The following is a 24,619-nucleotide window of genomic DNA, read 5'->3' on the forward strand; positions in this document are numbered from 1 at the left end:
CAAGGATGTGTATGATACAGGGATGTGTATAACACAAGGATGTGTATGATACAGGGATGTGTATGATACAGGGATGTGTATGATACGGGGATGTGTATGATACAGGGATGTGTATAATACAGGGATGTGTATGATATAGGGATGTGTATAACACAGGGATGTGTATAACACAAGGATGTGTATGATACAGGGATGTGTATGATACGGGGATGTGTATAATACGGGGATGTGTATGATACGGGGATGTGTATAATACAGGGATGTGTATGATACAGGGATGTGTATAATACAGGGATGTGTATGATACGGGGATGTGTATAATACGGGGATGTGTGTGATACAGGGATGTGTATAATACAGGGATGTGTATGATACGGGGATGTGTATAATACAGGGATGTGTATGATACAGGGATGTGTATAACACAGGGACGTGTATAATACAGGGACGTGTATGATACAGGGACGTGTATGATACAGGGATGTGTATATTACAGGGATGTGTATGATACAGGGATGTGTATAATACAGGGATGTGTATTATACAGGGATGTGTATGATACAGGGATGTGTATGATACAGGGATGTGTATGATACAGGGATGTGTATAATACAGGGATGTGTATGATACAGGGATGTGTATGATACAGGGATGTGTATAACACAGGGATGTGTATAACACAAGGATGTGTATGATACAGGGATGTGTATAATACGGGGATGTGTATGATACGGGGATGTGTATGATACAGGGATGTGTATGATACAGGGATGTGTATAATACAGGGATGTGTATTATACAGGGATGGGTATAATACAGGGATGTGTATGATACAGGGATGTTTATGATACAGGGATGTGTATGATACGGGGATGTGTATGATACAGGGATGTGTATGATACAGGGATGTGTATGATACAGGGATGTGTATGATACAGGGATGTTTATGATACAGGGATGTGTATGATACAGGGATGTGTATGATACAGGGATGTGTATAATACAGGGATGTGTATGATACAGGGTTCCTCTCTCAGGGCGGATACACGGAGACTATACTTGCCCAGCGCTCTCTCTCTCTCTCTGCTATGAAAATGGGGATCAAAGTGCAGAGGGGTTACCATAGAGAAGCCGTCAGGACAGCGGAGCCAGGAGACTGATAACAGGTAAGTACACTGCCGCCACCGCACAGTACAGCTCTGACCCAGAGTTAAAGAATAACTCCGCTTTTCAGCCCTAATTTAACAGTCGCTCATTTGCACAGATATTGAGTTTTAATTCTCCTCCGTTCACATCTAGAGCAAAATTCTGAACTCCGCCAGTGAGAGCCGGTATCCATCGCGACCGCGTGCAGCTTACGTCTTGTCTGTGATGGTGAAGTCACGTGTGAACTGAGACCAAGAAAACCAGCACGATTTTAATTTTTTTTCTTCGTTTCACGCTGGGGTGATGTGGCGCGCTACAAAATGACCATCCTCAGGCTGTCAGTCACCATATCATGGCATGCAAGTAAAACCGCCACGGAGCCCCACCGACAGATCCCCTTTTCCCATAATTAACATTTGTGATGGATGGGACCCCCTTATTTCCCAAGAATAGGGGCGCCTAGCCCCTTATCCATTGCCTTCAAGGCGGGTTAGGCTCCACAGCCTCCTACTACACAGGGGATGTGATGAAGGTAACCCCACAAATCACACTTACCATAGTCTTCTATTATAAAGCAATAGTGATGACCCCCCATTTGTCTCACCCTTGCCCAAACCAATATCACTTACTTAAAACATCATCTCCATGCCACCTCCTACCCCCCTCATATCCACTGCCCTGTGCCCTGTGCCCATGACCCACCTCCTGCCCTGAATTCACTTTATTTCTCTCCATCCTTCCCATGCCAATGACATTTCTAACAAAGGCAGGACGGTGCGCCCGCTTTGTTAGTGGGCGTGTCCGTCCGCGCACAAGGGCGCGCCTATGCAGATGAGGGGGCGCGCCTATGCAGATGAGGGGGCGCGCCTATGCAGATGAGGGGGCGCGTCTAGGTGACGCTTGGCAGCAGCTGTGTGCAGAGTAGCAGCGAGAGCGCAGTGCGCCCGGGGAGAGCGGAGACACCGCGCAGCCTCCAGCAGCAGCAGCAGCAGTAAGCAGCCCAGACACGGAGCACCCCAGCGGTATGGCTGACCCTGTAGTCGGCGGCGAGCCCGAAGACATCACCACCCCCTTTGCCAGGAAGGGCGCCCTCCGACAGAAGAACGTCCATGAGGTGAAGGACCACAAGTTCACTGCGCGCTTCTTCAAGCAGCCGACCTTCTGCAGCCACTGCACCGACTTCATCTGGTGAGACCGATCTGTCTCTAGTGCTGTGAGGTGCAATGTGCATGCCATGGTTAACCCCTTGCTTGCTTCCCATTTCCCCTTTTGCACCCCTTTGGTTGACAGGTCATGGACTATCGTGCAATTTGCACTTATAGCTTCAACCAATTTACTAATGGGCACATTAGCGGTCGATCTGAGGGAGGATAAGCGGCTGTAGGGCGCCGATGATCTCTCCAGGGGCACTGCAAGAAGGTATCAATGCTGCATCCCAGGGAAGGGGTTGCTTATCTGATGTGTATGGCCAAAATAGCCTCTAATTGGCGCCGCTGATCGGTGGCTACGTCCCCCCTCCCCCGTATAGGTGTCAATTATTATTAAATCTTTTAGTGCTCGTTATCTCAGGTCACATTTATCGTGATTGGTCGCGCTTAATCTGGTAGGAAAATTGCACATGTATGTCAATTCCACACTATTCTGTATATATTTTTTTTTGGGGGGGGGGGGGGGGCAGTTTATTGGTCCCAGTTGCTCTTTTTACTGGAATCGACAAGCACCCTATGCGGACGTGTTGTACAATGTAGCAGAGCCGAGTTTGTCATGATGGTATGGCAGTCCTGTAAACGGGCTGCATGATCGCAGTACATCCATTTGACAGATTCGGCTCTGCTACGTCTTCACCCTCTTCCTTTTTTCTGGGCGACCGTTGCCTCCTAGTGAAGTGATACGGGCCGATCGCTTATTTATCAGCGCGCGTGACTGCTGCCGCTGCGGGGACCGTCCACACACAGGAGGCGAACCAGGAAGCCCCGCGGACGGCGTAGATGAGAATCGCGTTTTTCTGTGATACCGGCCAGGCGTGACCTGATGATGTCGTATTTCTATAGGCTCCGGGCTTGGATCACGTATGTCCCTCTGCTCCCTCCTGGAGGGCCGGGGGAAGCTGCAGTGCGGTGCACGGCTCTGTCGGAGGGAGCTGCATCAATGGCCTGGGCTTCTATAGGACCGGTGGCTTAGAATGAATGGAACGCCCTTTTACAAAATACAGGAACTGAGTGCGAATACGAAACCTTGAGATCTGGAGGAGGTCAAGTTCTCCAATTTCTGAAGTCACGTGGGCGACCGATGATGTAGTGTCGGCATTCGAGTAGTTGTTGGGGAGATCATCACCCCCCCCCCCCCCCCTCCCTGCATTCTTTTATCATAATTAATGGCCCCTAAACATTTATTTTCTATTCATAGGCTGGGGGTCTGACCGCTGATCATGAAAATGAGGGGGGTCCCCTTTGTAGACAGAGGGGTAGTGTGCATGCACGACCGCTGCCCCATTCACTTCTGTTGGGCTGACGGATAGGCAGTGAATGGAGCTGCATGCACACTGCCGTTCCATTCACCCCCCCCCTTTCTCTTTATCGGTGGGGGTCCCAGCGGTCAGACCCCCAGCAGCAGTCTTGTGGATAGATGATGTTTTTCATGGTTCATGTGCTTAGTTATACAACTTGCTCAATTAATCACCATTTTAAAGATCTCTGCTTGCATACAGTTAATGATAACATTCGGGTGACCCCGCCAACCCATCACCCGATCCTGCCGTGTATAAGAACTCTTCAGCACCTGTATGAGCAAAACAAGGTCATGATGGGGTTTCCGCCACTAGATAGAATTAAGGCATGTTTCCGCTCACTGACAGCAAGCAGAGATGTGGTATTGGACCACACAGAGTACAAGAAAGTTGCAGAATTTGCTGTCAGAGGGTAAAGAAAGAATGGCACCCTCTTTAGCCTATGATGAAGACATGGGCGAGTGCATATGGCGGGTCTGGCTGCTGGCCTCCCCATATGCATAGGATTATGGGATCCTGCCGAATGTGACGGGCCTATCATCTTAATGGGATGCTTTACATCTTATTGCCCTACATTGCGCAGTCTTGGGAGCTCATGCTGTCTGTGCGCAATTTCAGGTCCCCATCTCATGTGCACGGACCATATATGATGACCCTATAGCTCCAGAGCCATCACTACCGCCCCCTACTGCAGCTTTCTGTCATAGCACTGTGTTGGCAGTCCACCTATGGACATCACGTGTCCATGTGCAGTATAGGGAAATGTGGCATGGGAATAGCTCAGAATTTAAAGGGATTCTCCCGAGAAGGGAATCAATGGCTGGTGATGGGAAGGGGTTGGACATGGTACCAAAGTTTTAAAAAAAAAACAACAAAAAAAAACTCGCTTGTCACAAGCGCTTTGGGTCCAAGTTCCTGTCTCCGGTGCTTCACCAGAAGTCTACATGCATGTCACCACTGCTGGACGATTGGTGGCCTCTCTCACGTGCCGTTCCTGTACAGATCACCGCAGAGGCCGTTAATTGTAGATGGCATGTCACGCGCCAGTCTAGCGAAGACAGGAGTTGGTGCTGGATCCAGAGCGTCCTTTGGCACCATGTGTGACCGGCTGACATGGGTTCTCGGTTTCGGAGAACCACTGTGATAGGTGTATATATATACTAAAGTTCTGAAGCATCATTTCTTTAAATTTGTGCATTGTGGCTTTCCCTCTGTTATTCCTCCTGGAAATTTCTGAAGTCATCACACACAACTGGGCTTGACCCTACCCCACATCAGTAGGTTGCATCCCCATGCACTGACGCTCCCAGGACTGCTGATCTTCTAGGCGTTGGGAAGGCCGAGATCCGCCGTGAAAACCTGCACGAAGAACTCAGGTTCTGCGGATTTATAATCTGAATCCACTAGATTTGTTAAAGGGGATGTCTGAGATTTTGATATTGATGACCCTTTCTTAGCATAGGTAATCAATATCAGATGGCCGGGGGTCCGACTCCCGGCACCCCCCCCCCGATCAGCTGTTTGAAGTGGCTTACCGAGCGCAGCGTCGTCGCACATATCGGACACATGGCCTGCGCAGTCCTATTGATTCCCAGTGATTGGGGCTGAGCGCGATACCGAGCAAAACCACTACCCAATGGACGGCGATGTGCTTGGTAAGCTGTGAGGAGGCCGCAGCACTCGCCGAAACGCTGCGGCGTTCTCAAACGGCATATCGGCGAGGAAGATGGGAACCCCCTGCCAATCTGATATTGATAACATATCCTCAGGATATCTCCGTAATATCAAAATCTGGGAACCCCCCCTTTAACATCTCATCCACTTTGCTGTGACCGTCATGCACTATGGATTTTGCAGATGGAAAATCTTCAGCATTTCCGCTATGTGTGGATTTTTCCTGCAGTCCTGTTGCCAGAACTGGGGCGATTCCTATGATGGGTGGATATTAGGAAGTTGCTATTTGGGCAGTTCCCCTTTAGATTACTTCACTGCATAGATGTAAGGAAGTTGCTGACATCAGACCGCAGCCTGATCTGCAGATACCGGCATCCTCCCTCGGGGCGTTGGGATGTACATTTTTGCATTTAGCATTCCATTTTAGTAAGTTCAGGGGGGAACCATCGCCCGTATATGACATCGGCGGCTTTTACACCTGTTCGCCCGCTTCCTGCCCTCGCTTGTGCTGCAGCGCGCAGGCTGCTTCCTCGCTTCACGGCCGGCGGCCCTTCCACTGTACCGATTCAGCCTCCTGCCTATCTGCAGCGCTTGATCTGTATTCCCACCGGGCAACGTATTAATATTCTGCAGCTCCTGCCAGGGCTGGATTGAATGGGCCTTTAATAAACGTCCGGTGGGATCGAGGGCTGGCGAGGAGCGTTGGATTCTAGGTCGACGCCGGATTTCAATTGGCAGGCACTCGTTCACGCCATGGGTTGTGCTGGGACTGAGCTGTAGAAGAAATCAATGCCAGTAGGCTGCCCAGCGTTAGGGCTTGTTCACACGACCGTATGTATTTTGCGGTCCACATAAAACGGATCCGCAAAAAATACGGATGACATCCGTGTGCATTCCGTATTTTGCGGAACGGAACAGCTGGCCCCAAATAGAACAGTCCTATCCTTGTCTGTAATGTGGACAATAATAGGACATGTTCTTTTTTTATTTTATTTGCTGAACGGAAATACGGAATGCACACGGAGTACCTTCCATTTTTTTTTTTTTTTTTTGCGGACCCATTGAAAGGAATGGTTCCATATGCGGTCCGCAAAAAAAAAAAAACTGAACGGACACGGAAAGAAAATACGTTCGTGTGCATGAGCCCTTACTCAGTAGGAGAACCCCTTTAAGTCATATTTGAGGGTTGGGTGGTTGCTAATCCTTTATTTGTGGTGGTCTGTACCATTGCCATGCACATAGAAGCGATCTTGGGGAGTATCTGACTCTCCTGTAGGTGGCGCTGTTCTTTCCTGAACCTGTCTTTATTTGGGGGCTAGGTTGTCAGTTGTCACACAGTGGATGTATAGCTGTAGGTGTGTTGTGTTTTTTTATTTTTTTGCTATGCACGAACTGAAGAAATGTACTTTCACACTAGCGTTTTTGCTGGATCCGGCAGGGTTCAGCAAAAAACGCTTTTGTTACTGATAATACAACCATCTGCATCCGTTATGAACAGATCCGGTTGTATTATCTTTAGCATACCCAAGACGGATCCGTCATGAACTCCACTGAAAGTCAATGGGGGACGGATCCGTTTTCTATTGTGTCTTTCTCCGCATCCCAGGACGGAAAGAAAACCGCAGCATTGTGCGGTTTTCTCTCTGGTATGAGAACGGAATTTAATGCATTTTTTTCCAGCACTCCGTTCTGTTCAGTTACGTCTTGTCCCCATTGACAATGAATGGGGACAAAACTGAAACGTTTTTTTTTTCCGGTATTGAGACCCTATGATGGATGTCAATACTGGAAAATATTAACGCTAGTGTAAAAGTATCCTTACCGGGATGTAGATGCTACGTGCTTATGTAACTCGCTCTCCATTTGCTCTTGTCTTGCAGGGGTTTCGGCAAGCAGGGATTCCAGTGTCAAGGTTAGTCCTCTCCTCCGTCCACCTTGCCAGGACTTGTACGAGGCCAGGAGAATATTCTGCGGAGCCGCCATGCTATGATTTATTGACGTCCTCCTGTGGTTGTGCAGAGCGGCTTCTCCTTTGCAGAGGAATCTCCTGCTGCTTGTAATTATGTAACAGATAATGATGTTAAAAAGCCTCTGTCGGAGCGGCTGTATAGTCGCCACTGAGCCGTATACGGCCCCGGAATGTCAGGTATATATAGGCGCTTTGCAATTGAAATGATCTACGGAGCAGGAGAAACGTTCAGCGAGTGGCACTTACAGGCCTGGATTCAAAGAATGACTATGCCCGGAGTGCGGTACAGCCAGGGATGCCACTGAGGCGTCATTCACATGTTCTACAAATCACGGATCCGCAAAATACTGATGCGGTCCATGTGCCATCTGCATTTTTTTTTTTTTTTTGTGGACCCATTGACTTCACTGAGCCCTTAGTCTGCATTTTTTGGACCTATTCTGTCTTTCTGCAGAGCGGGCATATGGATGCAGAAAGCACACGGATCATCCGTGTGTTTTTCGCGCCCGTTTGTCCGTCCTGCAAAAAGACAGACCCAGGGGTGCTGGGAGTCGGATCCCCACCGGTCTGATATTGATGGCCCATCCTAAAGCTAGGTCATCAGTAATTACATTTTTGGAGAACCCCTTTAAGTTAAAGGATATCTCTTCAAGATAAAATTCTTGTCTGTCTTCCTGGGTTCCTCAAGACTCCTCCTGAGGGTCTTATCTCCCATCTCTTATAGCTCTAGGTGCTGCCACTTATGATGTCCACATAAGCTGGAGCAATGTGGATTACATCAGACCGGGGCCATGCTGCATCCCTGCTAGTGCCAGGGGGCGGTGGGTGGTTTCATGCCTGAGCCTCCTTTTAGGAATCTAGCTTGGTTTAACCCTTGTATGGACGACAGAGGGGCCCATCTATTTGGTGAACATATGTTCCTCGTGTCAGGAGGACGCCCCATTCTGCTCATGTAACTTGTGTATGGGGGAAGGAATTGCATAGAGACTGAATTTTTAGGAGGGGCTGACTACAACCACCATCCGAGCAGACCTAGGTAGACTGGTAAGATCCCTTTTAATCCGGCATCAGTAAGACGCAAAAGGATCCATATTCTCATATGTTGTGGATTATAGGACGGTCATAGGAAAGTCTATACTAAGGCCTCATTCACACCGGCCTGCCGAGTGGACAAGCGCACGGCATCATTGGTTGCTATGACGCCGTGCGCTTCGTGCCGCTGTACAATAATACACTGGTATAGATCATACGAGTGTATTACTGTACAGTTGCGGAGGCACGAAGCGCACGGCATCATGGCAACCAACGACGCCGTGCGCTCGGCAGGCCGGGTTTTCACAGGCCGTGGTCTGTGAAAATCCACGTATGTGTGAATGAGGCCTAAGGGTAGGACTGATTATCGTGGTTGAACGATGGGTTTAAAGCAATCAGAAGGGTTAAAATTCTTGTAAGTGACCTTCCCATCTCCCCAACATGGGGGTGTTTCAGTAAACTGCAATTAAAAACGGCAGTAGAATCTTTGCATTATATGGCGGTATTTTGTTGGCTGTTCATGGCAGTACAGTCTTGGTGTTATATGGCGGTATTTTGTCGGCTGTACATGGCGGTAGAATCTTGTAATTATATGGCGGTAGTATTTTTGCATTATATGTAAGCAGACCTAGGTATATTCAGGTATACTGGTAAAATCCCTTTAATCCGGCATCAGTAAGACCTGATGGGATCCATATTGTGGATTATAGGAAAGTCTGTACGACTCATTGTGGTGGTTAAATGATGGGTTACAGTAACCTCAATGTTTCCCTATGGTGGAGTCGCACAGCAAACAGAAGGGTTGAAATTCTTGTGAGTGACCCCCCCCTTCCCCCACTATCCCCCATGGGGGCGTTCCAGTAAACAGCAATTTAGCCTGAACCATAGGCTATAGTATATAGGAGATGTCATGTGGTCTGTAAATCTCCGTGGGGCCATCAAGATAAGACGGGAGGCAGTTAAGACGCAGCTTTTTACTGTCACAGATTGCCAGATATTCGTTCAAAAGAATGTGACCGGACTCGTCATGAGATGCCGTGAAAAACTTTACAGAATGGGGGCCACACCCCTGATGGACGGGTCGTAAAGGAATTGTCTTATGTAAATGAAAGTGTCATCGTTTGTAGTATAAAAAGGTCTGCAACTTTGTAGTAGACGTTGTTTTTTCTGTTCCTTAGTATTTTCAAGATCTCTGCTTGCTGTCACTTTATACATCCATAGGTTAGGAAGCTGAGCATCACCAGGACAAAACTCTCTCCTGTACTGATGGACTGCTGCAATGTAGAAGTCCTCCTGTTTGCATAGACCCGTAGCTGTGGTTCTCCTGATTAAAACGCTGTTTTTCTTTTGTCTGTCCGAGGCTGCGTTCCCGAGTTACGATACCTTTTTCTTAATATGCAAATTAGGTATTTGGTGCAATGAGGGCGTCTCCATTGCTCTTTTTGCATCCACGCTCCACTCCTTTCTGTGGCCAGCCCACCCCTTGCTGTTTAATTGACAGGGCCAGGCAGTGGCAAAGCGGCCATGGAGGGTCTGGTCATAGAAAGGGGCGGGACTTGGGTGCAACAAGAGCAAAGGTGATGCCCTGATTGCACCAAAGACCTAATTTGCATATTAAGAAACTGTATTGGGAATGGAGCCTCGGATCAACAAAAGGGTTGGGAACCGCAGCTACGTGTCTATGCAAACAGATAGGGAGGTCACTGGTGACAGAATCACTGGTACATTGTAACAAGCTGCAGTAGCTCATGACAGGTTTTCAGCTTCTGGGCGTAAACAGAAATGTTTGCGTTCACTGACAGCAAGCAGATGCCTCAAATGTTGAGGAATTAAAACACAAAGTACGGTACATTAGAAAGTGGTAGAACTGCATTATGTAGTGAATAAGCTGCTATTCAATATTATATAAAACTGGAAAGTCCCATTTAAATCCGTACTCGCTGCAGGAAATACATCCAAATAGTGTACAGCAGTATTATCTTAGCATTATATGGCGGTATTATGTTGTCTGTATAGGGCAGTAGTATCTTTGCATTATATGGAGCTATTATGTGGGCTGTGTAAGGCAGTAGTATCTTTGCATTATGTGGGCTGTAGAATCTTTTTGCATTATGTTTTATGTGTAAATATTTTCTTATAGTGCAATAGTATCTTTGCATTATATGGCAGTATTTTGTTGCCTGTATATGGCAGTAGAATCTTTGCATTATATGGAGGCATTATGTGGTTTGTATATAGCAGTAGTACCTTTTAATTATATAAAGGTATTATATGGGCTTTATATTGTGCAATTAGGTGATGTGTATATGGCGGTAGTATCTTTGCATTATATGGAGGCATTATGCGAGCTGTACATGGCAGTAGTACCTTTGCATTATATGCCTGTATTATGTGGTCTGTATATGGCAGTATTATCTAGGCTGGGGATCAGCAACCTCCAGCATTTCAGCTGTTCTTAAACTACAACTCCCAGAATCCTCCTTTCTATGGGAGTTATAAGAACAGCCAAGAAAGTGTGCATGTTGGGAGTTGTAGTTTCACAACAGCTAGAATACCGAAAGTTGCTAATCCCTGATCTAGGCGATATATGGTGGTTTTATATGGACTGTATGGCAATATTAGTTTGCCATTATATGGCAGTATTATTGCAGAACAATATGGCAGTATTCTGTCACCTTCATGGCAGTATTATGTGGGCTGAGATTCTGAGTAATTGTCTAAAGATAGGAAACAGGTCTGTATTTTCCTTGTGCCCAGGACCCCATGCACCGTTGGATTTCGCTATACCTCCCTCATGTTGAGCAATCCTTCCTTCTGCACCTCTCAGATAATTTTGTGGCGCTCTGCTGGCGTCTGTGTGACTGAACACACAGGACAGAGACGGGGAAGTCAGTGTACGTGTGACTGATACCAGTGTAACACTATGGGAAAGCGGTGAAGTGGAAAAGAGCGAGGGATGCAATAAGGGAGCAGTGTCCAAGTCAAGTGGAAGAAAGCAACTTCAAGGAGATTGGTATCTGACACTGGAGGAAAGTTGGAGCCACTGGGAAGAGAAAAAAATCCAGTAATCTCCAATCATCAGACTTAAAGGGGTATTCCCATCACAGACAATGGGGGCATATCGCTAGGATATGCCCCCATTGTCTGATAAGGACAGGTCCCACCTCTGTGACCCACACCTACGATGAGAATGGAGCGGGGAAATGAACGGAGGGCGCACTGCACATGCGCAGCTGTCCTCCATTCATTTCTATGGGGCCGTCGAAAATAGCCGAGTGCTGGCTCGGCTATTTCTGTCTGCCCCATAGAAATGAATGGGAGCATGGGCCGCGCATGCACGGTGTGCTCCCATTCACTTCTATGGGAGCAGCGCTTGGTGGTGGACAGACCCCGGGAAATCCGTTCTCGTACTAGGTGCGGGTCCCACCTCTGGGACCCATCAGACAATGGGGGCATATCCTAGCGATGATGCGAATACCTTTTTAAGGGCCTTTTACATGGGCCGAGAATTCCTTAGATAGTCGCTAGTGAGCATTCCTAAAAACTTTTATAAGCGATTATCTAGCGGTAAATGTACGGCGTTTCGCTCGTTCATTGGGTAATAGATCATTCATGCAGTCACAAAAATTATCATTTGCTGGCAGCAGTTCTACTGCTGGCAAACGAGTATGGGGACAAGCAATGGCATTAGCGATCTCTCCTCCCCATACTGTGGAGGAGAATGCTTCTTGTACTTCCATAACAGAACTGCCTATTCTTGTCCGCAAAACGGACATGAATAGGGCATGTTTTTTGTTTTGCGGCATGGATGTGGACAGCCGTCGGATGACATCTACTAGATTTATATCAAGCTGACAGCTCAGGGGAGTGTCTTTTCTGCTGCCGCTAAGGGCGCGTGTCCATGCTCTCCCTATCACAGCTCAGGAGGCAGCTGAAGGATGAAACTGAGCATGTGCGGCCTTCTCAGTGAGCAGGACAAAGAAATAAGAAAAAGAGCAAACAGCAGGTGGCGCTATACAGATGCATTTTATTGAATAACTCACTGGCTATACAACATTTTTATTTACTGTACATGCCATTACTATATTCAGATCCAGGGGCTGGTTTGAAAACTGTAGAATGTTTTTCATGGGATACCCCCTTTTAGGTCCCCCCCCCCCCCCCAAAAAAAAAGTGCCATTGTAGGATGCTCTTGGTAGGTTGAGAAGCTGGACCCATGGTGGATGTAGTAGCACTTGACCTAGGCGCCCCAGCCTTGTCGCAGCTCACCTAGTACAATGCTGTACATTGTATAGCGTTTTGTGCTTGGCATCGCGCTTAGCCCCATTCACTTCTGAGGATAGGTTATCAGTATTAAAATCTCTGAAAACCCCTTTAATTTTCCCTACAGCACCTCCACAGGATAAACAAAGCATTGAACTGTGTCTATTGAAATCAATGTGCTGTCCATGTACTGCAGTGAGGAGCCGGGTCCTCCAGGGTGGGAGACACTCTTTCCATTCTGGCGAATTCATGAGAATCCCAAATGCAGGCCTCCAACCCCTAATAGGCTATATGAAAATGGGTTTTCCACAGCAGACGGATGGTGCGTTGAGTATTTTCCCGTCTGATGGGATAAGCCAGTCTATGGAAAACACAACCTCACTGAAGATAACGAGATGAATTCTGTAAGGTATCTGTATGAGAACTCGCCCATTTCCTTCCCCGGGCTGTCGTCAAAACGGAAGTGAAGGAGATAAAGTGTCTTAAAAATGCATGAAGTACATGTAACGTACACGCGCTGATAACGGGCGGCCGTTGCGAGAGATCCTGCTCCCTCGTTATCTCCCTTGTCCATCAGTAGTTGATTCATTTGTGTTCTTGAAGACTCTTTCCGACACCACATTTACTTGCTGTCCTCGTAGAGAAGGGAAGTTTGTCACCTCCCCCCCCCACACAGCAGGGTGCCGCAGGTGGGCATACATCTTGTCGACTGTGGTGACGTTCAAACACCTGGCCAGCTTTAGTTGGGTGGGGGCACCTCTTAATGTTATGTAAAAAGCTCATAATTAAACTGAACTGAAATTGCCTGAACACAATGGAGGCGGCCATCTTGTCGGTCTGTCGTGAAATTGCCTGATGAAAAAAAAAAAAAAAAAACATGCCAACCAATTGCAGCGCAGCTTTCATTTTAAATTTGATTGTTAAAAGTTGAAAGCTGCGCTGTGATTGGTTTCTGTGGGTAACAGACATAAATCTACAGCCCAACTGGTTTTGTAGGCCTTGGCCTGTGTATTTACTTCCCACCCTAACTGGCTTAGTCGCCCATAGCAACCAATCAGATGCCACCTTTCATTTTTCTGAGCCCCTTTGGAAAATGGAAGGTGGAATCTGATTGGTTGCTATGGGCGACTATGCCAATTTCCCTTTAGAGCAGTTTCAATAACTGTGTAAACGGAGTGGCCCCAGCTGATTAGCCAGAGAGGAGCACGTGACCACAGCTACAGCATACTTGCCAACAGTGCTGATTTTGCCGGGGCAGTCCCAAAAAAAGGGGAGGGGCTTGTATAACGTGGGCGTTTTGGGGGCATTCACAGTCAACCCAAGGGCTAAAAGGGATATTGCAATCTGGGATATCGCTAGGATATGCCATCATTGTTAGATAGGGACGAGCCTTACCTCTGGGACCAGCTTCTATATCCAGGACCCCCCCAACGTGAATGAGAGCGCACACCCACTCCTATCTTCAGCGTCCCTCCCAAAATGAAGGAGAGCACCCAGCCGCTTCTGTCTCCAGGGGGGCCCCAAAGTGAAGGAGAGAGCTTACACCTGCATCTCCAGGGCCCCCCTCCCCAAAGTGAAGGAGAGCACACACCACATGTGCAGCTTAACCTCTATTCACTGCCATGGGAATTCTGAAAAGTGAGCGTGCTCGCCTGTTTTTGGAAGTCTTGTAGATGTGGATGTAGAGCAAGAAATACCTCTTTAAATAGCCGAATGTTACTTTGTATACGTTGGTAGGTATGCCAGAGCACTTTCGTAATGGGAGACGCACCCATTGAATTATGGGAACTTTCTTGTGGTCCCCAACTGAGCGACCAGCAGGTTTAGGAGCATACCCCGACTTGCTTCTCTAGGGCATTTGTTAGATACCCAAGTTAAAGTGAACCAGTCACACTTCTGACATATGTTGAATTTGGTATTTGCATTCCCCAATTCTGGGTCATGTTCTCTGAGAACGGTTATATTCCTCCTGGAAATTTTATGAATAAATGATTCCCCTAGTCACTGATTATTTTGGCCTTGCTCTTTCAGCACCGATTTGACCGTGCCAGAAAATGGTAACAGCCATTTGTCAATTTAGTCTTTCATTTCCAGGAGGATTAACAGAGGAGTGGCTCAATGTAAGTTTCAAGGAAAGACGCTCATTGGACGGAGAACACAAGACACGGCAGGAGGACTGACAGATCATTTTTAAAGCGGTTACTCCTGGTGACGGGTTCCCTTTAAGAATCATGTAAATGCAAAACAAGCACAAAAAAACGGGACGTGTCTAGCTTACATGTACAAAACGGTGACAAATGTTTCTGTATGCTGTACAATGGATGTGCAGCAGCAGCGCTCGTCTGCATTCAGCGGGCTAAATCAGGTAGACAAGGAAAGCAATTTGCCCAAGGTGGTAATTGGCTGCACACATGAGTGAACTGCAAGGTGCTCGCTCGCTCTGGCCGGGGTGTGCGTGTGTTTCTGCTTGCGGATAAATTGTACCAAATAAACAAAGAGAAAAAACAATCAAATATTATTTTGAGGGCAGCAGGGAACATTGGATTATGTGCCCAGGGCGTGTACAATTTTGCAAATGCATGTCTGACGTGACTGTTCATGTACAAAAGCAGGAAGGGACCCAAAACAGCCGCTTAGTTGTCCAGTCTGGGGCATAGCTGTAGGGGGTGCAGAAAGCCAACTGTCCACTATGACACCTGGCATAAAAGGGGCCCTGTAAAAAAAAAAAAAAAAAATTATTTGCACAGGGGCCCCAGTTACATTTCTACCCTTAAAGTGCATCTGGTCCAACAAGCCAGATCCCTACATACTGCTGCTGGGTGGAGATAACTACCCAGTAGCAGTCAGCCATAGCTTTCTACAATGTGTCAGCCTGGAGTTCAAGCTGTTTAAGGCCTCATGTACACGACCGTATGTATTTTGCAGTCCGCAAAAATTACGGATGACGTCCGTGTGCATTCCGTATTTTGCCGAACGGAACAGCGCCGGCAACAGTACTATCCTTGTCCGTAATGTGGACAATAATAGGACAGGTTCTATTTTTTGGGCGGAACGGAAATACGGACATATGGAAGCGGAATGCACACGGAGTAACTTCCGTTTTTTTTTGCGGACCCATTGAAATGAATGGTTCCGCATACGGTCCGCAAAAAAACCCTGAACGGACACGGAAAGAAAATACGTTCGTGTGCGTGAGGCCTAACTGGTAGCTTGGATACAGATGTAGCAAAACCTCAGCTGTGATAAGTATTGACTCTGTGTGGGTGTTACTCTTGGATGTAAACAAGGAGGCCCCACTTCACTGACAGCAAACCTAGATCTTGAAAATGCTGAAGAATTGAATAGAAGAACGTTGCAGAACTTAAAGGGCTTATCCCATGATTAATAAAAATCAGAAATCATATCGGACATGACAATCTCTTTTTAACAAAGCTAGAACCAGCCCTGTATCTACCCATTTATTGCTACAATTGGTCTGATTTATTTCCAGCTGGCAGCTCAGGAGGCGAGTACTTTCTGCTGCAGGTCTCGCCCTATCGCAACTCTGTGGGACCTTTCTGTCACAGCTCAGGAAGCATACTTTTTGCTACAAATCTCTCCCCATAACAGCTTAGGGGGTGGGACCTTTTTTGCTGCAGCTCTGTCCCCATCACAGCTCAGGGTGTGTCCTTTCTGCTGCAGCTCTGTCCCCATCACAGCTTAGGGTGTATTTCCTTTCTGCTGCAGCTTTCTCCCTATCACAGCTCAGGGGGCATGACCTTCCTGCTGCAGCTCTTTCCTATCACAGATCAAGTGGCGTTCCCTTTCTGCTGCAGCTTACTCCCTATCTCGGCTCAGAGGTCATGTCTTTTCTGCTGTAGCTCTCTGCCTGTAACTATCAAAGCTTGTAACGATAGATCCAACTGGTGGCAGTTGAAGGATGGAACTGAGCACGTACGACCACATTGGTGATGTTACCAGGGCTGCGGAGTCGGAGGCAATTTTGGGCACCTTGAGTGGGAGTCGGCAAAAAATGAACCGACTCTGACTCCTACTAGCATTAAATTGGAATAATAAAAAAAAAAGTTTGAATGTCCCAATTCAAAAAAGTTATAATTAATTACCGTAGTTTTCGCCCTATAAGACGCACCTAGGTTTTTGAGGAGGAAAATAAGAAAAAAAATAGGTGTGCTTTTGGTGGGTTTTGAACTAATGGTGGTCTGTGGATGGCACTGTTATGGGGGCATCTGTGGATGGCACAAATATAGCATCTTATCTTATGTGTCATCCACAGACCCCCCCCCCCCCCCCCCCATAACAGTGTCCCTGTGTATTGAATGGGGGCCGGCATCTGTTTCTGTAATGGCAGCGGGGCCCGGTGCCTGCTTCATTCATAAAGTGGGCGGAGCAGGCGCGTGACGTAGTGAGCTACGGTACGAGCGCCCACCCGGCCTCCTGACTGCCAAGAAGTTAGTAGTAAGTAGTACAGCGCTAGATTTAAGATGATTGGAATACTTTAACAATACCCACAAGTTAGATATGATTACCGTATACTACAGTGAGTGGGGCCCTGTGTAGTAGAACACAGTGACTGCACCGGGCCCCGCTGCCATTACAGAAACAGATGCCGGCCCCCAGCCCCTCCTCCCCCTCAGCCTGTTCACCGGACGGTCGCAGCATTCGCCCCATAAGACGCATTGCTATTTTTCCCCCACTTTTGCGAAAAATACGGTACTTCTCTACTGTAAGAATAAAGGCCAATGCATGCAGTGCGTCACGTTACCGCAAAACGAACGCGTTAAGTGACCATGAAGAAGCATTCTTTTCCTATGCTTCACTATATGGCACGCAACGCACAGATAAGGAGCGGCAATACTTATACTTTCCATTGTGTTGTGTTCCGCTGTTACAGGGAACGCATCGCCCATGGTTAACCTCGCCTCTCACTGATAACTGATTAAATATGTTTTTTGCAGGACTAGAGACACTTGTATAAGTGAAGGGAATGGATAGTCAATAGCTCAAGACTGAAGCTGTAAACCATTTGAAAAACTGCTGTCATTCAGCTAAGGCTATAAAAACTTGTAAACTCAGATTGTTAGCTTAAACTTTAAACATGACTATGGGATTCTACTAGGGAAATCATGTTTTAAAGGGATTCTGTCATCAGAATTTAGGCCTATAACTTAAACATATGGCGAGGTCCCTACTAATACACTGAGTCCTAAAGTGACCTTATCAAATGCGCCTGTGGCTCTATAATCATATAAAACAGGTTTATATAACCTGTCACTCACGTCACAAATGTGTCCAAGGGGACGTCTCATGATGCAGGGTGCCCGGCTGCAGCCATCTCGTTTTGGTGCTCAGTGCCGCCTTCTGAATTGAAATCGCCGCCCTCCCTTTCATTAGAGCCGTCTACCTCAGTTCATCGCCGCCTCTCTAACGTCCGCTCTCCTCAGCCAGATCCCGCGCCTGCGCACTAGGTATAACCTGATGCGCCCGTGCGGACTCCTGGCAGCGGCCTCGTTAAGCGAAGTGCGCATGTGCCGGCCGGCGCACTTCGCTCGAACCTGCCTTGACTGCCCTATTACAGCCATCCAACCTCCTACAGCTAGGTTATACCTAGTGCGCAGGCGCGGGATCTGGCTGAGGAGAGCGGACGTTAGAGAGGCGGCGATGAACTGAGGTAGGCGGCTCTAATGAAAGGGAGGGCGGCGATTTAAATTCAGAAGGCGGCGCTGGGCACCAAAACGAGATGGCTGCAGCCGGGCACCCTGCATCATGAGACGTCCCCTTGGACACATTTGTGACGTGAGTGACAGGTTATATAAACCTGTTTTATATGATTATAGAGCCACAGGGGCATTTGATAAGGTCACTTTAGGATTCAGTGTATTAGTAGGGACCTCGCCATATGTTTAGGTTATAGGCCTAAATTCTGATGACAGAATCCCTTTAAAATAAATGCCCCGTCCCGGATCCCCCCACTGCCCTATCTTCAGCAGAAGATCAGCACACAAAGGAGAAGGCAGCGGCTTCCTAGCCAGTAGTTCTGTGGTAATGACATGTATGTTGCCTTTCTTTCCTTCAAGGAATGTATAAAATACATTTGCATATTAAATACAGAAGAGTCTGAGTCGGAAGTACCAAAAACTGAGGAATCGGAGTTGGAGTCGGAGCATTTATCTACCGACTCCACAGCCCTGGATGTTACTGAAGTGGACAGAGAAATAAGGCAACACATGCAATTACAAAATTTAGATCCAGCCTCTGGTTTGAAAAAATGTAGAATATTTATTATTCTTGGGGCAGCCCCTATTAAAGGGGTTGTCTGCTTGGACAGTCCCTTTTTGGAAGAGTGGTCTGATAATAAGATGATCACAGGCTGTCCAGCTACCACAACCTGTGTCCAACAGAAAGTGGTTTCATTGAGCAGCGCCACCAATAGGTAAAATGAAGCATTACACAGTGATCATTGAAATCAATGTACTGTTGTGTAATGCATGGACATGCAGGTCCTCCAGGGCGAGATCCTCTTTGTAGCCCCTTTGGTGAATAGATGAGGGTCCTGAAGGGGGGTCCCTGTTTTATTTTTAAACCAGACAATCCCTTTTAGGCTTTGTTTACATGCAACTGGGGAAACCTCTTTAATGTGACCTCTGTTGCTCAGAAGCAGGCACCGCTGTGCGGAGGAGCCACCGCCGCCGCTAATCACTGTGTTATTGGTCCGCTTATTAAAAGGGGGATTAACTTATGGTGTAATTACTTAACTATATGCCTGATGCCGGGAGGAGAATCAATAGCTCTCAGGCCGGTTACGCTCCTGCTGCAAGATTCCCCCCCGAGATTATTCTCCGCATAAGCTGTTCGCATCGCAGCCAAAGGAATGACTGTCTGCTGGAAGGAATATCTGCAGGACGGATCTGCCTTATGATTTGTTATTATACAGAAATCCATCATCCCGGCAGAGGCGTTTGATCGGCGGGGCCCACGGCCTCTGCAGAAATGCTCCTCGCCGCTTTTCACGTAGCAAGCGTGTCAAGAGCCCTCTCGAGATGACTCCTACAGTGTAATGAGCCTTAATGTTGTAGTCGGTGACTGCTCTTTTCATCTCTGGGACACATTACTGCTTTCTTGGCTGCACGCGGCCTGGAACGCCCATTCCTCACTCCGTTCCAGCGTTTCGCTCCATCCTGCTCGTGCGCGTTCCAGTAGAGTAAGGGTCTTAGAGCCGTTACCAGGATTTCCCTGACGCTGCACTCCATGAATAGGGGGTGCTTATTCACCCTTTTCAATGCAACGTTTTGTATTGTATGTGCCCTAACGTGCTACCAGGAGCCCCCCCCCCCCCAGAGCATGGAGTGCTTATTGGGGTCTGTATGGGAGCATAGCTATAGGGATGCACCCAGGTCCCGGAGATGAATAGAATGCCTCTGTACCACACCAATAGTGCACAGGGTGCATATTGCAGATTTTGTATTAGGGCTAACTAAGGCGCTGTAAAGGGATTGTCCCATTTTAAGGGGTCCCTGCAGATCACTAGAACCATGCAACTTTATGGGACTGCCAGAGATGGTCAAGTCCTTGTGCTCAATCTCCAGCAGCACCATAGAAATGACGGAACGGCAGAGCGCATGCGTGACCACCACTCCTTTCAAATGGGTTAGCACAGGCCTACATTCTTGTGATCGTTGGGTGCCCCAGCAGACGGACCCACACCCTTCAGACTCTTATCCCTTATCCTGTGGTCCTGGATGTTGCCTTAATGGGATAACCCCTTTTAAAAGGGTTGTCTATGTGCGCTGTTACAGTCAATGACTGGCCTCAACAGTGACGTGCCAGGGATCGAAGTGCAGACAGCCCGACTCGCGCAGCCAGAACTGAGCGGCGAGGAGCTAGTAAGCATGCTGTCCTGTGGGGAGGGGGCAGTAATTCTGGAAAACCCCTTTAAGGTATATCTCTAGGTACACAGTAGGACCCAATGCAGGAGGCGAAAGGGCATGTCCCTATTATTCTGTAATTGTTGGCAGGGAGGTTGGTCATTGATTGGTCCTAGAAAAAGTTTTTCTGACCGCAGTGATTCCTTCAGAGCTTTTGACTGTTGGTGATTGGGGGTAATTCCTGGAATGTGTAGTTGGTGAAAGCTTTACTCTTGTGACCTCTCTGAATCTGTCACTACATGTCTGTGCTAGGAGCAGGAAGCGGCCGTACGGAGCCTGCAGGGTGCAAACGTGTTTTGTTTTTTTAACGTAGAGTGGTATTTGCAATGGAGCGAGTAGATCTACTGGAAATGTGTCATTGAAGTCAGGGTTTCTGCAGAGTTATCTAACATTCAGGCTGTGTGTTCCGGCAGTGGGTGTGGAACCACTGTGCCAACCAATGGATTTGGCTTTGGGCATTATCCTGGCAGTTCCCTGACATTCACTTTTTAACCCCTATTCAGGGATCTGGACTTCGCTGCAGGGACCTCACCAGGCTGCCACCTCCTGGTGTATTTTTTATTTTTTTTTGCGTAGTTGACTGCTACCCATACGGGTCGAGAGACATTGGTGTGTAGCATCGAAGGGACAGGCGATGACTCGTAGTCAGTAACGGGCAAGTTCAGGGCGGGCAGAGTACATGCGAATACGTGAAACGGGTCGTAGGTTTGGGCAAGCAGCAGAGGGTCAATACGGATAAATGGACAGTACACCGAGCATAGCAAGCTAAAGAACCTTATTGCTCGGGCACCTTCCCACAGGGGTAGGTGCTTTAAGGACCCCCAGGTAACCAGTAATTTGCTGGTGTGAACTAAGGTATGTATGTGTTATGTGCCCTTTAAGAGCTGAGCGCCCTGCGGCTGAACAGTAGAGGCAGAGCTGTCAATACAGGGATGGAGCTACCCTGGTGACCTGAGCTGCTGGGAAGAGGAGGAAAGTGGGAAGTAGGTCCTGGCCGCTTGGGGCAGAGGACATGTGAATGGTACAGCGGTGTAACGCTGTTCATACATAGGGTGTGCAGTTTTACAGCTCTAGTGTCTGCTTGTCCTCTGGCTTCTTGGACTCGAACCCCTGGATTTTTGTATTTAGTTTTTGTTTTGTTTTTTTTGTATTAAGAACCTCCTGTTATTTTCTTGGGGTCTTAAAATGACCCTATCAAGTTGATCTTGATGTCCGCATTACAGCATATTATAGAGCAGAAAGAGCAGAGCGGGTCGATTTTTTTTTTTTTTTTTTTTTTTTTTTTTTTATATGGTTTGTGGAAAAATATTCAGTATAACTTTTATAATTTCTTGGACTAAATCCCTACTCTTCCTTTAGGAGTCCAGTGGGCGGTCCTAACAGTGATTAACCTCTATTTCTATGACTACATGTATTTCAGTCATTTTAAATCCCTGCTCCTTATATACTTAGGAGTCCAGCGGGTGGTCCTGTCAGTGATTGACAGCTATGTCTGTATACATACTCCTGCAAGGAAGGCTGTCAGTCATGGAGAGAACCGCCCGCTGGACTCCTAATCATAATTATGGTATCTGTGACTGATTGCGTATTTGCCCTCGCTTGGATATGGCCAGGCTGGAGTCTTAAGGTGAGAATGTTCTTATTTTCTGTTCAGGGTTGTCCAGAGCGCCACAGCCCCTTAACCACGCATCAGTGCCTCCTGTGGCTGCGTCTAGTACTGCAGCTCACACCATTCAAGTATGTATGGCAGCACTGCTGAGCCTCATATAACAGTGAATTGAGGGGGTCATCGTGGCGGGTGACAGGCCACCTATATAAGTTCCTTGGTACGGCTTCAAGCCAGTGGTCTTCAACCGCTCCTCTAACCGTTTCACAACTACAACTCCCAGCATGCCCCGATGACCAGGGTTGTAGTTACACTGGAGACCACTGCTCTCAGCTCATTATATAGGAGAAGTAATAATAACCGGAGTCCACTCCACTCGGTCATCCGGTTAGACCCTGAAGCATGCGTTTCATTAGAGGGGAGGAATCGAAGCCTCACCCTGCTGCCTGCGTTATGAATATGACATAAAATCAAACGCTGCGTCCCGTCCTGTCTCCTCTGTGCAGCAGTAAGAAGAGTCCATCCAGACCATCCATCATAGAAGCAGTCAATAATGTCACAGTTTTTCCACCCTCCTCCTGGCCTTGGGCACAGCATCGATTACGAAGCGGAACCTGGTAATCCTGCGTCCACCCTACGGGTATATTCACATGTAGTAGGTGGCTGCTTTTTTCTAGAAACTGAGCCACACTTGTCCTTGGATTGTTTCTGGAATCGCAGCTCTTGAAGTGAATGGTGCTGAGCTGCAGTACCGCGCACACCCTGTTTGCAGGTGTGGCGCTTTTTGGCCGGAAGCAGCCATTTTTTTTAAAACTTTTTTTCTAATTAGCAAAGGCTTTGTGGTCTAGCACAGGGATGCTCAACTTGCGGCCCTCTAGCTGTTGCAACACTACAACTCCCAGCATGCCCTAATAGCTGTAGGCTATCCATGCATGCTGGGAGTTGTAGTTTTGCAACAGCTGGAGGGCCGTAGGTTGGGCATGCCTGTTCTAGCACAAAGCTAAATCTGAAACATGCCGCAACTTTCTTATGTAGTTAGTTCCTCCATCTCTGCTTGCTGTCAGTGAATAGGAGCATTCTTACTTGCATAGGGAAGCTGAAAACATGCTTGCTATAGGAGAGCGCGCTGATGCACTGTAACAAGCCCTGTACCTTTGCTTCGAACATGTGAATGCAGCCTGAAGCGAGTGCGCAGTGCCAGCTTCTGCTGTCGGGGAAGGAGTGACCTCGGCCGCCTTGTCTTCTAGAATTTTCTTTGTGGCTTTGGTGCAGTTAGGCTTATGGCTATATGTTGTGTTCTCGTTTACCCCCCCCCCCCCCCCCCGCCTCTTTCCCGCACGGTGACAATGTGGGCACTGTTCAGGACGGTCGGCTGCGGGGTAAAAAAAAAAAACTAATTTCTGCCAATTTGGCTGCGTGAAAGCCAAACCCATCACTTTATCGTAGTAGGAAGTGAAACTGGTGGCGTTACTTTCTATTCTCCAGGCGAGGTGTTAAAGGGACGGGCCTCCAAACTACATGCCGCCCTGTCAGCCGTGTACCTTGTGTGCGTGCACATATGTAGCATCTGTAAGGGCGCATGATAGTGCCCCAGTACATTTGTTTGGCAAACATACGGTAGTATATGGATCCTCGTTCGCACTGCTATTTGGCAACTATATGGTAGTATATGGATCCTCGTTCGCGCTGCTCTTTGGAAACCTTTATGGTAGTAGTTAAGCTGTATATAGCACTTTTATGTGGGCACTGTATAGTGGTATATAGTAACAGTATGGCATGGTTATTTGGAAAGCTTTATAGCACTATTATTTAAGCTCTATATAACATTTCTATTTAGGTAGTATATGGTTCCTCTATGGTACTGCTGTTTGGGAACCTTTATGGTAGTATTATTTAAACTCCATATAGCACTATATAGTGGCATATTCAATCTGTATAGCATTGTTATTTGGAAAGCTATAAAGCAGTATTATTTAGGCTCTGTATAGCACAGATTTGGTAGCATGCAGACACTGTATGCCATTATTTAGGGACGTTTATGCCACTATTATTTAGGCTCTGTGTAGCACTTCTATTTGGGCAGTGTATCGTAGTATATGGATCATCTGGCACTGCTATTCGAGAAACTCAAGGAAAACAGTGGTATGTGAAGAAACTACAGATTGCATAATGCTGCTGCAGCAGTAACATATGCTAAAATTGATTTTTTTAAATGAAAACATGACAGTTATAGTCCATTCACACATCCGTGGTGTGTTGCGGATATGCAACACACCCGGCCGGCACCCCCTATAGAAATCCCTATTCTTGTCCGCAGCTGCGGAAGCGGAGAGCACATAGTGTGCTCTCCGCTTCACGTCCGGGCCCATAGAGAATGAATAGGTCCGCACCCGTTCCGCAAAATTGCGGAACGGGTGCGGACCCTTTTGCGGATGTGTGAATGGACCCTTAGCCTTTTAAGCTCTGTATAGCGCTTATGTGGGCACTGTATGGTAGTATAT

At 47.5% G+C, this 24,619-nt stretch overlaps 1 protein-coding gene across 2 annotated transcripts in view; it reads left to right on the top strand.

Moving 5' to 3' along the window:
• The first annotated feature begins 2,077 nt into the window (after positions 1–2,077).
• The window catches only part of PRKCB (protein kinase C beta), a 148,829-nt gene continuing 126,287 nt past the window's right edge, over positions 2,078–24,619 (top strand). For both annotated transcript variants that reach the window (XM_040441950.1, XM_040441948.1), the window contains exons 1-2: positions 2,078–2,334; positions 7,207–7,238. In XM_040441950.1, the coding sequence (XP_040297884.1) occupies positions 2,171–2,334; positions 7,207–7,238 (196 nt within the window). In that variant the 5' untranslated portion in view covers positions 2,078–2,170. The remainder of the gene's footprint in view (positions 2,335–7,206; positions 7,239–24,619) is intronic.

Source organism: Bufo bufo, chromosome 7, assembly GCF_905171765.1.
Source record: "Bufo bufo chromosome 7, aBufBuf1.1, whole genome shotgun sequence".
In the NCBI taxonomy this organism is placed as follows: domain Eukaryota; kingdom Metazoa; phylum Chordata; class Amphibia; order Anura; family Bufonidae; genus Bufo; species Bufo bufo.